Below are 12917 nucleotides of genomic sequence, written 5' to 3'. Positions count from 1 at the left end.
GCATACAAAGAGCTGTACAGCTATGACCAAAAGTTTTGCATCACCTAGAATTTTAGGATTGAGACATCATATATATATATATATATATATATATATATATATATATATATATATATATATAAACATGATTTAGACTTTTTATTTAACATCATGTAATCAAAGAAACTACAAAATGATATTGCAGAAATGTACCGGAAGCCATAATAGTAGTACAGCATTTCATGTTAGATTTTTAGGCTATAGCCTCTTGAAGACACAGTCTAATTGAAACATTTATCATTAGACATTGAGTTTCTTTTAGTATTTCTAAATCAAGAGGGCTGAAAAGAAGTGTTTGACCTCTGACCTACTGTTCCAACCTGTTATAACCTGCCAAACCTACTCAATGGATATTACCAGGCTACTAAACCCTGGAGGCGAGCCACAGCCTGCAAGACAATTGTTCTCCCTAAATGGTGTGAATGCAACTTGGCATAACCGCTCACATGACTTATTCCCCTAGGTAGTGCTTTTTACAAGGTGAGACACAGGGGACTTCAGAGTAACACACTGGGATTGTAATAATGAATCTAAATTCCATCCTACACCTACTGTAATTGAACAAGCTTGTCGTCTCAATGAAGAATAGACTATCATAAATATTTAATATACATTGAATCACAGTACTGAATAAGGAATCAGAATCATGCAATATTTTTTTAAGTATTTATTTTTATATTATACATAACACATGCTGTGGTGACTCTGTTAAACCATACAAAACTGCTTTTATTTTTTATCAAAGGAAACTGGTGAACATGAAATTAATTAATACTTCAGGATGTGTAGTGGGTTTTTTTGAAAAGACTCGACACAAGACAGCATGGAGCAGTGATCTTATAAGCTTTAATACGATGCGCAAAGGAAGCCAGCAAATGCATTCAAAATACAATTCGGACTTGACTATCAACCGAATACAGAGAGATTTATACGTACATTGACGTCATATAGGATGAACAGAGACTTTCCTTAAAAGGAGTTGTTTTCCATAGTTTTTGTCGTTGTTACCCAGTACTGTCAGTGTATGTTCATTCCTGCACGTATTTTGTGGTTTAGGCCTCGTTCTATATTCTATTTTCTGTTGTCTAACCTTTTGCTGCCGGAGCATGCCATGATTTTGCAGAAGTAAAAACACATCTTACAGACACATTATAGCAGAACTGCGCCCTGAGTCCTAAGCCAAAGCAATATTCTATATATGGAATAAAATGAAAACTTATAAGTAAATACTTAATTAATAAAAACACATATATTTATACACAAACATCATGGGCCTCCCATCTTCTTGTTCAATATCCAGTCGTTGAGGTGATCACCCTGTTAGCTCACACCTTACCCGCACATACAAACTTACTTCCACCTCTCTTTGTATCTAAACTTGTGACGATAGGTAAATGTGTCGGTGCTTGTCTATATATTACTTGCTTCCTTTAAAAAAAAATGATTACGTAACATTGGGATTGCAGGGGCAGGGGTATAAAGCTAGCACTGTTGCAGGACGGGAAAGGACGTTGTGCGGCACGCTACTGAAGACGACAAGTTTAGCTGTGTTTTGTTTGTTTTGCAAGTATAGCTGTTGGATGTTTTACAGAACAGAGTAAAGAAAAACAACGAACTATTCGAGTGAGCTGTGGCTGGAGTGCGCGTGGAACCTGGGGAGACGTGTGCTGCCGAATCTACATCGGGTTTGAGAAAATAAACTTTTGTTTATAGTTTTTCCTGATATGGACAATTGCATTTTCATCGAACTGTCTTAACTATTTCATGCTGATTCTTTATTACGGTGGAAAAGGAGAGCGTACTACTAGTTTTATTGCTCTTAAACTAATGGAAATTTATTGCAATTTGTTCTTAAACACAGATGCACTTTATTTCTGTTTCTTTCATTTCTCCTGCTTTTTTGGATAAACGTGCTGGAACTCTTGTGCAACATTTGATTAATATGTGTAACGAGTTTATTAAGTGTGCAAATATATATATGTATAACTTATTGGGTTCTTATTGGGTTCAATAACTTATTTGAGTACACTATAACTGGTTGCGCAATATATAGTGACGTGCAATATAATAACCTGTTGGCTCAGTATAACCAATTAATAGTGTGATTATGTGCTAACTATGTTATGTGCAATATATTTATTAGCTACTTATGTACAATATGTGTAACAAGTTTAAGTGTGCAAATATATATATATATATATATATATATATATATATATATAATATATAATGTGTGTGTGTGTAACTTATTTGAGTGCAATATATAACAATGCTGTGCAATATCTAACAATGCTGTGCAATATATTTATGGTTGGTGTCCGTATAACCAATTAATAGTGTGATTGGTCAATTGATGTAATTAACTAGTATATTTTCCTTTGTTAGTTCACTGTCAGTAACCAAGAGGCCTGCTTGTTACTTGTAGAGCGTAATAAATGCTTGAGGATGGTATGGTTCCTCAATGCTTCTTCCCCTAGCTGTTTACCTCTTCTGTCCTGTTTGTTAATTATTTATTTTCAATTACATAGTTATTATTCCCTGGGCATATATAGGGTGTAGTGGTGTCACATATGGAAAAGTGAATTACTATGTCCTAGTAGCGGTTTGGTGACAATTAAATATGGTAGATTATGCATTTGCCTGGCACCCCAGATAGCCAACCGTTACAAACTAGACGCATGTTCTTATTGCGCCTCCTGAGTCTGTGTCTGGATAGAGATGTCTAGTTTCATTTCTATAAAGAAACCACAAAATGTTCCATCTGACATTTGCTCAAGCTATAAACCTTTAAATGCAAACTTATACTATCAACGCAAATGCTCCCTGCAGATTAAGCATTAAATGTTAGATATATAGATTCCCTCCACAGGTGTTTTGAGGCTCACGAGTTCAAGGAGTACCTAGTGAGGATGTAATTACCTTTTTGCTGCCTTTTTCCTGCCTTAACAAATATTTTATGCAAAGTATGTTAAAGTGACGTGGTCTTGAAATCTAAATGCCATATCATTGTTGTATACAGTGCATGTTTAAACATGCGCTGGCAGTGTGGAACAACAGGCATCACGCCCAGTACTTCAGCATTAGTTGTAAATTGATAACATGCAATCCCTTATAAAACTCTCATAGTAAAAGCATAGCAAAGTATAACAGGGCATAGTGGTAGCATGCTAATGTATAGGCAAGCATTGTAAAGAATAGCGAGGTATGGTATACCATCTTAATAAACATGGCAAACCAGATAGACTATGGTAAATGCATAGTATAACCATGGGAAAAGCATGGGTAAACTGCATAAATACTGTAGTAAACTTTTACAAGATGGAATGAATATGACAATATGAACAGTTTTATGAACAGTGTTTCCATGTCACTAGCCTGCCATTCCTCTTCTCAATATAATTTCAAATGAGAAAGGGGGGAGGGGGTATACCTTAACAGCAGATATCATTTGGAATAAATCTCTGGTTTTATTGCCAATCGCTGGCATTCTATTTAAAACTTCAGCACCACAGCATTAAACATGAAATGGAATAAGCTTTCACCCCAGGCAGCAGCAGGAAATTACCAGTGTATGAGAACCACTTGTCTTAATTCCTGAGCAGTAAAGAATGCCTGATTCTTGCACTGCTGTGCACAGTACTGCATGCTGTGTGGGTCGATTGGAGAAGGTAAAAGTATAGGGAGTGTCAAGTAATGCTGAACTGTTAATTATCTCCATCACAGAAAGAGGTTCGTTCTCTAGGGGAAAATCATGTAACATATACAGTCAAAGGGTAATCAGTGAAGGATTTTTTTTTTTTTTTTTTAAAGAAAGGTACTAGTAGTTATTCTGCACTGTTTAATTATTTTTATTTAAAACAGATGACTGTATAATTCTTCAGAAGAACAACCGCCATGTTTCTCCTATAGTCACGTATAGTTATTCTGTGTGGTTCTAGTTGTAATTACTCAATCGCTGTGTTTGTATTATTTATTGAAGTCTGTGTTCCGGTGCTTTCTCCCAAGTGTAGATTCTGCCCTAGAGTCCTAATGGCCTGCAATAAATATCTGCAAGTGTAACAGGGCCAGCGTACCGTCACTAACAGTCTAACACTAACAGACTAACAGTCGCTCTTGAAAAGGAATAGGCAGTTCACAGGATTTTATAAGGATGGTGTGTGAGGATACACCCCTGCAGCGCAACGCCACCTATAGGCGTATTTCTTTACACTTCCCTACAGTGCAATCTGTCCTGCTCAATCCCATACTCGGATTTACCATTGCTGGTACCTGCAACTACAGCACAAATAATAAAAATCCTGGACATCTATGGTTTTGCTAAGTCAGTTTCTGGGTTTCTCCCATTCTGTAAGTGGATACCCACAACTCCCCTTTCACAGTAACACAGATTAGACGTGCCACTTTGCAAACAATTTCCTTTTAGTTTTTCTGGCAATACGCTGCAGGACTCCAGATGGTGCTGGCACTTACTAATATAAAGACACTCTCGCTGATCTAGACAATAAGAACTGATAACCAGCTCTGGAACTCATGAACAAAGCACCTTAACATGTTTGCCACACCCTTCAAATAACATGATCAAGCTGTTTTTGTTACAGTGTAACACAGTGCATGTGTAAGTGTGTGTGTGTCTGGCAGAACAATGAAGAGGGATCAGGCTTTGAACTGCTATGCACCAAAACTACAAAACTCTACTCCTTGGTTCATTTGGGATGCTGATGTATGCACCTGCATCATGCAGTTCAAATCATGATCAAATCATGTTCTCTTTTTATTACTATTAAACACTCAGTAGTGCTAAATAAAGTAATAAATGTCTGTCTCTTTTCATTTTATTTGCTATTATTTGTTTATGATTGTCTTATACTTTGTGCTTTTACAATGAAACCAGTTTATACTACGTGTGTGGGAGTTCCAAAGCGTATTCAAATTTCAACAGCCAGCTTGTAGCAGTGTGACTTTACAATAACGGCTTTGAATTCAGAGCTCAGCACAGCAATGGCAATGCTTAATCTGCAAAAAGATAAAACTACTTGATCAAATCTATCATCATAAGTAAATGATTAATGATGTGTGGTATAAACAAAAAACACAATGGTCCCTGGTGGATAACTAAAAAATAATCAATTTGTGAGTAATGACATAAACAACTTCTCCCTCTGTGTTTGCACCTTCCCTCTGTAATGGGCAGTGTGGTGTGATGCACTGCCGTTATGGATTCTGTCCCATATTGTTGAGATGAGATGAGGTTAAAAGCTCTATAACTATGAATTGCTTTGTAGATGCTTGCTTGCGGTGCGCAGAGTTGCCGGTTCACGCATAGCCTCCACCCTGCTGCCTCGTACACACTGATTATACCCACTTTGTGTATGCGTGGCCAAGTCCCATTGCTACAGCGACTAAACACCCATGCCTGTGCAGACCTACCTGTAGCAGCTGTTGTTTGAGCTTCTGCATCTCGGAGAGGTTGAGTTCGCTGAAGAGGTCGGAGACGGGGTGCAGCGCCTCTCCTTTCCGGGAGGTGGAGCCCCGGTAGTCTCCGTTGAGCTTGACCAGTGGGCCATGGACGTGCCCGTTGCACTTGTCCTCGTTGTTGGGCGTGCCGTTGTTGGCCTCCTCGTTGAACTTGAGCCCGTCGACGGAGATGCTGAGGTGGGTGCTGTACATGCTGTCGCTCATGCTGATGTACTGCGAGAGCTCCTTCCGCAGGTTGTTCTTCTGCTCACGCTCATTCTTCAGGGTGTCCAGGGCCTCCTCCAGCTGGCTCTCCGAGATCTCCTTCAGGCGCAGCGCGTCTTCCAGCTGGCTGTTGAGAAGGACCGTCTCCTCCTCCAGGCATTTGATCTCGTGCTTCAGCCCTTCGTACTCCACCTGCAGAGGGCGCACAAGAGCAAAGGAAGAGTTTGTGTAAAAGCTTTTGCAATGTATTACCATGAACATGCACTACACCTACAAGTATTTCTACTTTTCTACCAATTATGTTTATCGAAAAAAATGGCATATTATAAACTGTTTATTACTGTGAGGAGCATGTTTTCATCAGGTATATTCTTTCAAAATTTTGCAGAATATCAGGATATTTCTTTTTTGTAAACTGGGAATAAAATGTATAACATACCACTGTGAGGAGCATGTCTTCATCAGGTATATTCTTTCAAAATTTTGCAGAATATCAGGATATTTCTTTTTTGTAAACTGGGAATAAAATGTATAACATACCACCATGTAGTAGCTCACATAATTACTTTATAAAACAATACATAGAAAATATTGTCTTTCAATTAGAGTGATTTTTTTAAAGTTTATTTCTGACATCAGAAACATCATTTTTTGGTTTGAACATTATTCAATGATGGTCATTTGTGTGTAAAGTAAACGGGGTAATCTTGTGACGATATTAATGCAATGCTCTGGAATATCATGACACCCTTCTTTGATTGATTACCAGGGGTGTGCAGATACTCAAAGCCAGGGCCAGATTAACACAGGGGTTTTAGGGGCTGCAGCCCAGGGCCTCAGATTTTGAGGGGCCCCTAAATATCATTTATAATACAATATCTAAAAAATGAATAAGTAGCGTGTGACTCTGGATCGGAACAACAGGTCTGTTTTACCAAGCCGTATTGCATTGGAGGAGCAGGGACTGCCTGATCATATGACTTGACCTGCGATCAAGTCACGTGCCACTTTTATCAGGTGTGCTGCGACGCGAACGTGACGCAGAGCAGAACCTGTAAATGTCTGACAAAGCAGCACCTAGGAAGTATGAGAGCGACGCAGAAACACAAGAATCGTGAGGAAGATGCATTAAACAAAACACCAGCGCTGACCCGCTGTTTTAATCCATTACCAACAAGTGTATGTGAAGGTACCAGTACTTCGGAAAATACATTGGCGAGAAATCAACAGGAGGAAACGACCTAGGTTTATATGGATTACAGTGGGGCAATCTCCATGGAAAAATAAAAATAAGTTTCACCTTTTTCTCACTATTTTGGTAGTAGTTTCGAGTTGTGTGTGTTTCCATGTAGTTTTCTTTTAGCTTGAGAAATTTTCGTTCCAAATGCAAATAAACTAATGCATATTAAAATACCGGAGGCTGTGTTTGTGTCTGATTTCTAATTTGGCCTTGCGTGACTTACTGATATCGTACAGCTTCTTAAACCGGGTTTCTGTGAAGTTTTTAGGTTGTCTTAAAACACAGCCTGCCTCATTTGATCCCCCAAAAAACAAAACAAAACAAACAAACAAACAAAAACTGTAACAAAAACCTTTAGTACCTTTTTAGGTGATGTGATTGTTGGCTCTGCCTATTTAAAACGCTTGTAATGCAACTCCAGTGAAGTTATGAGAAGTGCAACGTGAATGCAGTGTGTAGTGTGGGTCTGACCTGGTTCTGCTTGAGGGTGGAGACAAGTTTCTGCAGCATGATGTTCTCCTCCTCCAGCTCTGTGTAGTCCTGCAGGAGTCTCGTCTCCCGGAACTTGTACTCTCGAATCTCATCCTTCATACGAGTCCTCTGCAGCTCAAGCACCTCGTTATTCTGAAACACAGAGAACACAGCGGCTCAGTCTCTCTGCAGCTCGAGCACCTCATTATTCTGAGGCTGTGCAAAGAGGCCGAACTTTGCTGGGGACTCCGAAGGGGGCATCACATTGGCTCTGACGCTCCTGGGGTGGGGGATGGGAAACCGGCAGGGACTCTTTATCCTCATCGCACAACAGCGAACCCTACTGGCCAGACACAGAGCACATTCAGAGTGGATAAAATGCAGGGCTGATCTCTGTTCTCCTGGATCGGTAGCCTGCCCACCTCTGCTGGATTGCTGCAAAAGCAATTCTGGCTTTAGGCTTGTGTCACCTCTCGCCGTAACCTCCGCTCTCTCTCCCCCTCTGTCCTTGCCTCCACTGCTCTCTCACCTCCCTCCTATCGACTCCTTTTTACAACTCTCTGTAGACTCTGCTACCTCCACCCTCTTCTCCTCACTCACCGACTCCCTCTGTCCCCTCACCTCCCGACCTGCTCGCCCCTCCCCTCCCCATCCCTGGCTCTCCTCAGTGCTCCGCTCGGCAAGAATCACACTGCGATCTGCTGAAAAGAAATGGAAGAGAACCAAACTCCCTGCTGCCCTAGACCTTTACCGCACTCTCCTCTCCTCCTTCTCCTCTACTCTCTCCTCTGCTAAATGTGCTTATTTCCAATCTGTAATCCAAGCCTCCACTAACAACCCACGTAAACTATTCTCTACCTTCTCCTCCCTCCTAAACCCTCCCCCCCTCCTCCTCCCTCCTCTATCTCCCCTGAAGACTTTGCCTCCTTCTCTTCTAAAATCTCAGATATCCGCAAACTCTTTAACACCTCTCCCTCCCCCGCACCCCCTCCTGCTCCAAACCCTACACCCACTACATCCCCTACTAACTCGCCCTCCTTCTCCACCTTCTTGCCCCTCTCAGACTCTGACCTCTCCTCCCTGCTCCAGGGTCACAAACCCACCATGTGTGCCTTGGACCCCCTCCCCACTCACCTCTTTCAAGCTGCTGCTCCTGCTCTACTCCCCTTCATCTCCTCCCTCCTCAACACCTCTCTACTTTCTGGTATCTTTTCCTCTGCCTTCAAAAAAGCCTCTATCACTCCCCTCCTCAAAAAACCTACCCTTGACCCCACCTCCCTCCAGAGCTACCGTCCTGTCTCCCTCCTACCCTTCCTCTCCAAAACCCTCGAACGGACTGTACACCGCCAGCTCTCTGCTTTCCTGTCCAACCACTCTCTGCTTGACCCTCTCCAATCTGGCTTCCGCTCTGCTCACTCTACTGAAACCGCCCTCCTGTCTGTCACCAACTCACTTAAGTGTGCCCGAGCTGCCTCTCTCTCCTCTGTCCTAATTCTCCTCGACCTCTCTGCTGCCTTTGACACTGTTGATCACTCTATTCTACTATCATCTCTTGCTGACCTGGGGATCTCTGGCACTGCTCTGGCCTGGTTCTCCTCCTACCTCTCCAACCGCACTTACCAGGTAACCTGGCGTGGAGCAACCTCCACACCTCACCCTCTCTTAACAGGAGTCCCCCAAGGGTCAGTCTTGGGTCCTCTCCTATTCTCTCTCTACACCCGCTCCCTGGGCCCCCTCATCGCATCCTATGGTTTCTCATACCATTTCTATGCTGATGATGCTCAGATTTTCCTCTCCTTCCCCACCTCTGACTCCACCATCTCCTCCCGTATCTCTACCCGTCTGCCTGCTATTTCCTCCTGGATGCACTCGCATCACCTCAAACTCAACCTCTCTAAATCTGACCTCCTTTTCTTTCCCTCCTCCTATCTCTCTATCTCTGTTCCTCTGGAATCTACCACACTCTCTCCCTCTTCCTCAGCTAAGAACCTTGGAGTCACCCTGGACCCCTGCCTCTCTTATTCCCAGCACATCTCCACTCTGGCACGCACTTGCCGATTCTTCCTGAGCAACATCCGAAGAATCCGACCCTTCCTCACCAACTATGCTACCCAGCTCCTGGTCCAGGCCCTGGTACTCTCCCGCCTAGACTACTGCAACTCCCTCCTGGCTGGCCTCCCTGCATCCGCCACCCGTCCGCTCCAGCTCATCCAGAACTCTGCTGCCCACCTGGTGTTCTCTCTGCCTCGCTTCGCCCACGCTACTCCACTACTCCGCTCGCTCCACTGGCTCCCGATCACCGCTCGCATCCAGTTCAAGGCTCTTGTACTAGCCTACAGATGCCTTGACCAGACTGCACCCAGCTACCTCCAGACCCTCATCTCTCCCTACACCCCCACTCGACCTCTCCGCTCTGCCTGCACTAAAAGACTAGCTCTACCTCCGCTACGCTCCCCTGCCTCCAGAGCCCACTCCTTCTCCACCCTTGCTCCGCAGTGGTGGAATGACCTTCCTACAGATGTCAGGACTGCCCAGTCCCTGACCACATTCCGGCGCCTCCTTAAGACTCACCTCTTCAAACAGCACCTGTAGAACTCCTCTGTTTGTATCCTGAGACACTATCACCCTTCATTTAAATGTGCTTTATTTTGCTCTTATCTGCCCCTTATTTTACTGCATTTAATCCTGTACTTCAGAATACTGTAATCTGCCAAGTGTTTAACCTGTAGTACTTTGTATTTAATCACATCCTGATGTAACTATCACTATTATCTGCTGTATTATTGAATTGTGGTTTGTCACACTTGTACTTTGCTTGAACAAAAGTTATTGTATTTCTTGCTCTTATTGTATTACTTGTATTGTAACACTTGAAATGTATTTGCTTACGATTGTAAGTCGCCCTGGATAAGGGCGTCTGCTAAGAAATAAATAATAATAAATAAATAATAATAGGAGGATGCTCATACGCCCTCAGAACATCTGTGCTGTGTGGGGACTCGCTGCGCTGAGGAGAAAAAACATAACTGGGCATTCCACATTGGGGAGAAATTAAATAAATAAAAATAAGCTAAAGTACATTACTAAGTTAAATAAATACAAAAACTACTTTATCTTTCCTGTTACAATCACATGCTGCACAATTCCCAGCTAAATCTAGCAAAATTATAACAATTTGCAATGCTGTTATATCATAAAACTATACCGTATGTAAAACTGTAATATTCCAGAATAATGGGTTGTGAAGGCATTGCTTTGCCTGTCACTCAGTGTATTTTAGGCAGACATCATTTTTTAAATTTTTGCCTTATAGTTTCTTCACAATAAAGGGACAAAAGACACATTTTCATAAAGTAATCGCATCACTGAGGTTTACTTATGTCTTTTTTTTTTTTTTTTTTTTAGCTGTACACCCAAGTGGAAACTGTTAGATTACATTTAAATAGACACTTCAAAAAATAAATGTGGAAGGAAAAATCCTCCCAGTTGTTGTTTTCGTATTACTCTAATAACAGAAAATAGGATTACAACAAAACAAAACTTTGATCACTGTACCATATACGTAACATGTACCTTGCAAGTTGGGCCAGTGTTTGGGAAGCGTAAAGCACACCTGCATCTGAAGCAGCACTTTACTTTGTTGATCCTGTTTTTTATGTTAATCCCTACTGTCCCACCCATCACTTGTCATTTTAGAAACTGTCGCACAAATTCTGACAAGGTGGTAAAAACATGTGATACGTATTTCTAATATCTATCAACTATGTCATTTATGGCAGAACAGGATTTTTGCCTTTGAATTCATGTGCAGTTACTCCGCACTAAAGAAAATAACATTACTGTACTCCATACCACTGTTTTCACGTCGCACTACTAAAGTCTTCTCTCGTTGATCAACCAATGAGCACTGACATAATTGAGGAGTTGCTGGGGGCTACTGGGGGGCTACTGGGGGACTGCTGTGGCTGCACAAAATCCAGCTGGTGGCTGCATTTGAGAAATGTTGCTCTAGTCACTCCTGGACTGATAACAGTGGATATTTAACAATAATGCCCAGCTTTAACATTCATTCTTTCTTAGGGATATTTTCAATCAAGAAAAACATAAAGGGGTTTATGTTATTGATCAAACCGAGTAAACAAACTGTGGATGCTCCTGTGCTATGATTTAGCATACTAAGACAATAAAAATACAGTGAAATGAGGTACGGCTTTACACAAGTTTTTTAGGCAGATGTTAAGAACTGCCAACGTTTAGATAATTAAAATAGGAAACGCGTTTCATATATTAAAATATAATCCTCCTTTTGTAAAAAGAAATGTCCCACGTTTTTGTAATGTCTTATTTGATATTTCCATTTGATTCAGATTACCAGGAAGAAGTCGATGCTCTTATCAAATGATTTTAAGTGGATCATTTTTTATTTAATAAGTCTATGTCTTGAGCAAAGTGCTGAAAGCTTGACATTTTTGCATATGTTCTCCCTTCATCTTCAGTAAGATTCTCATTTATATCTTTTGACCAATTTATTTTACTCTAGAGATAAGAAGGCAGAGTGGTATTATCTCTAATAATTTTTGAAACAAAAGCTTTGTTGTGGGGAAATTTGAAAAGGAAAGTTTCTAAAATAGTGGGTCCTGACATTGTTAGATTTGGACCTAAAACTTTTATTACATGCCCTACAAAATGAAAAGAATGATCTACATCAGACACATGTTGGAGGTGTAACCAGGTTTCAGATTTTATGGGAAAGTCAGGAGAAAGGGGCCTACTGGAATCAAATTATTATTCATATATCTAATATGATAGAATAAAAGATTCCAGAAAGAACATCTCTTTCAATATTGGGACTTACACATAACCTGGATTTACCTATATATAAAGAAAGGGTAATACTTTCAGCACACATACTGGCAAAGAAAATCATGCTGTGTCACTGGAAAGAATCAAAACCTCTCTATGTTGCAGATTGGTGGAATCATCTGATAGAAGTAATACAATTAGAAAAACCGCAATGACAAACCTAATCTTTTTACAAAATGTTGGTCAAAAATAATGAAGTATATAAATACCAAAGATTACCCATTAGATTAATGATTTAGCCATACAAAAATATATTTTGAACTCTTAGGGGTGGATACATATTGTTGTAACTCATATGAACATGAATAAGGGAGTGGTCTGTGGGTTTTAATGTGAATTTGCGTTTCTGACCTGCGAAATGCTGGTCACTTGGGTGATCTGAATGGTGGTCTGGTAATGCTGTGGTCTTCTCATGTTTCTACTGGGGTTTATTCAGGGCAGTGCATTAGTATTATAATGCTACATCAGTAGTATTTTTCAATAAGTGTAATGGAAAGCATTAAACTAAAATCTACATTACTATCTTTGTGGAATCTTTGTTTTGCAATGGTAACGTCACACAATGGTACCCCATTACAACAAGATCACCTGTTTGCAGAATGCTGCCTGTTGGATAACATGGAAA

The 12917-nt window shown here is 41.0% G+C and overlaps 1 protein-coding gene across 3 annotated transcripts in view; it reads right to left on the bottom strand.

The window, feature by feature from the left end:
- LOC117415972 (protein bicaudal D homolog 1-like) overlaps positions 1 to 12917 on the bottom strand; it is a 138486-nt gene that overhangs the window by 30980 nt on the left and 94589 nt on the right. For all 3 annotated transcript variants that reach the window (XM_034026958.3, XM_034026960.3, XM_059026815.1), the window contains 2 exons: positions 7430 to 7582; positions 5467 to 5910 (listed from right to left, as the gene is read on the bottom strand). In XM_034026958.3, coding sequence (XP_033882849.2) covers positions 5467 to 5910; positions 7430 to 7582 — 597 coding nt within the window. The remainder of the gene's footprint in view (positions 1 to 5466; positions 5911 to 7429; positions 7583 to 12917) is intronic.

This window comes from Acipenser ruthenus, chromosome 7, assembly GCF_902713425.1.
Source record: "Acipenser ruthenus chromosome 7, fAciRut3.2 maternal haplotype, whole genome shotgun sequence".
Taxonomy (NCBI): Eukaryota; Metazoa; Chordata; class Actinopteri; order Acipenseriformes; family Acipenseridae; genus Acipenser; species Acipenser ruthenus.
The sequence above is the reverse complement of the archived record's forward strand: the minus strand, read 5'-3'. Positions and strand labels throughout refer to the sequence as shown.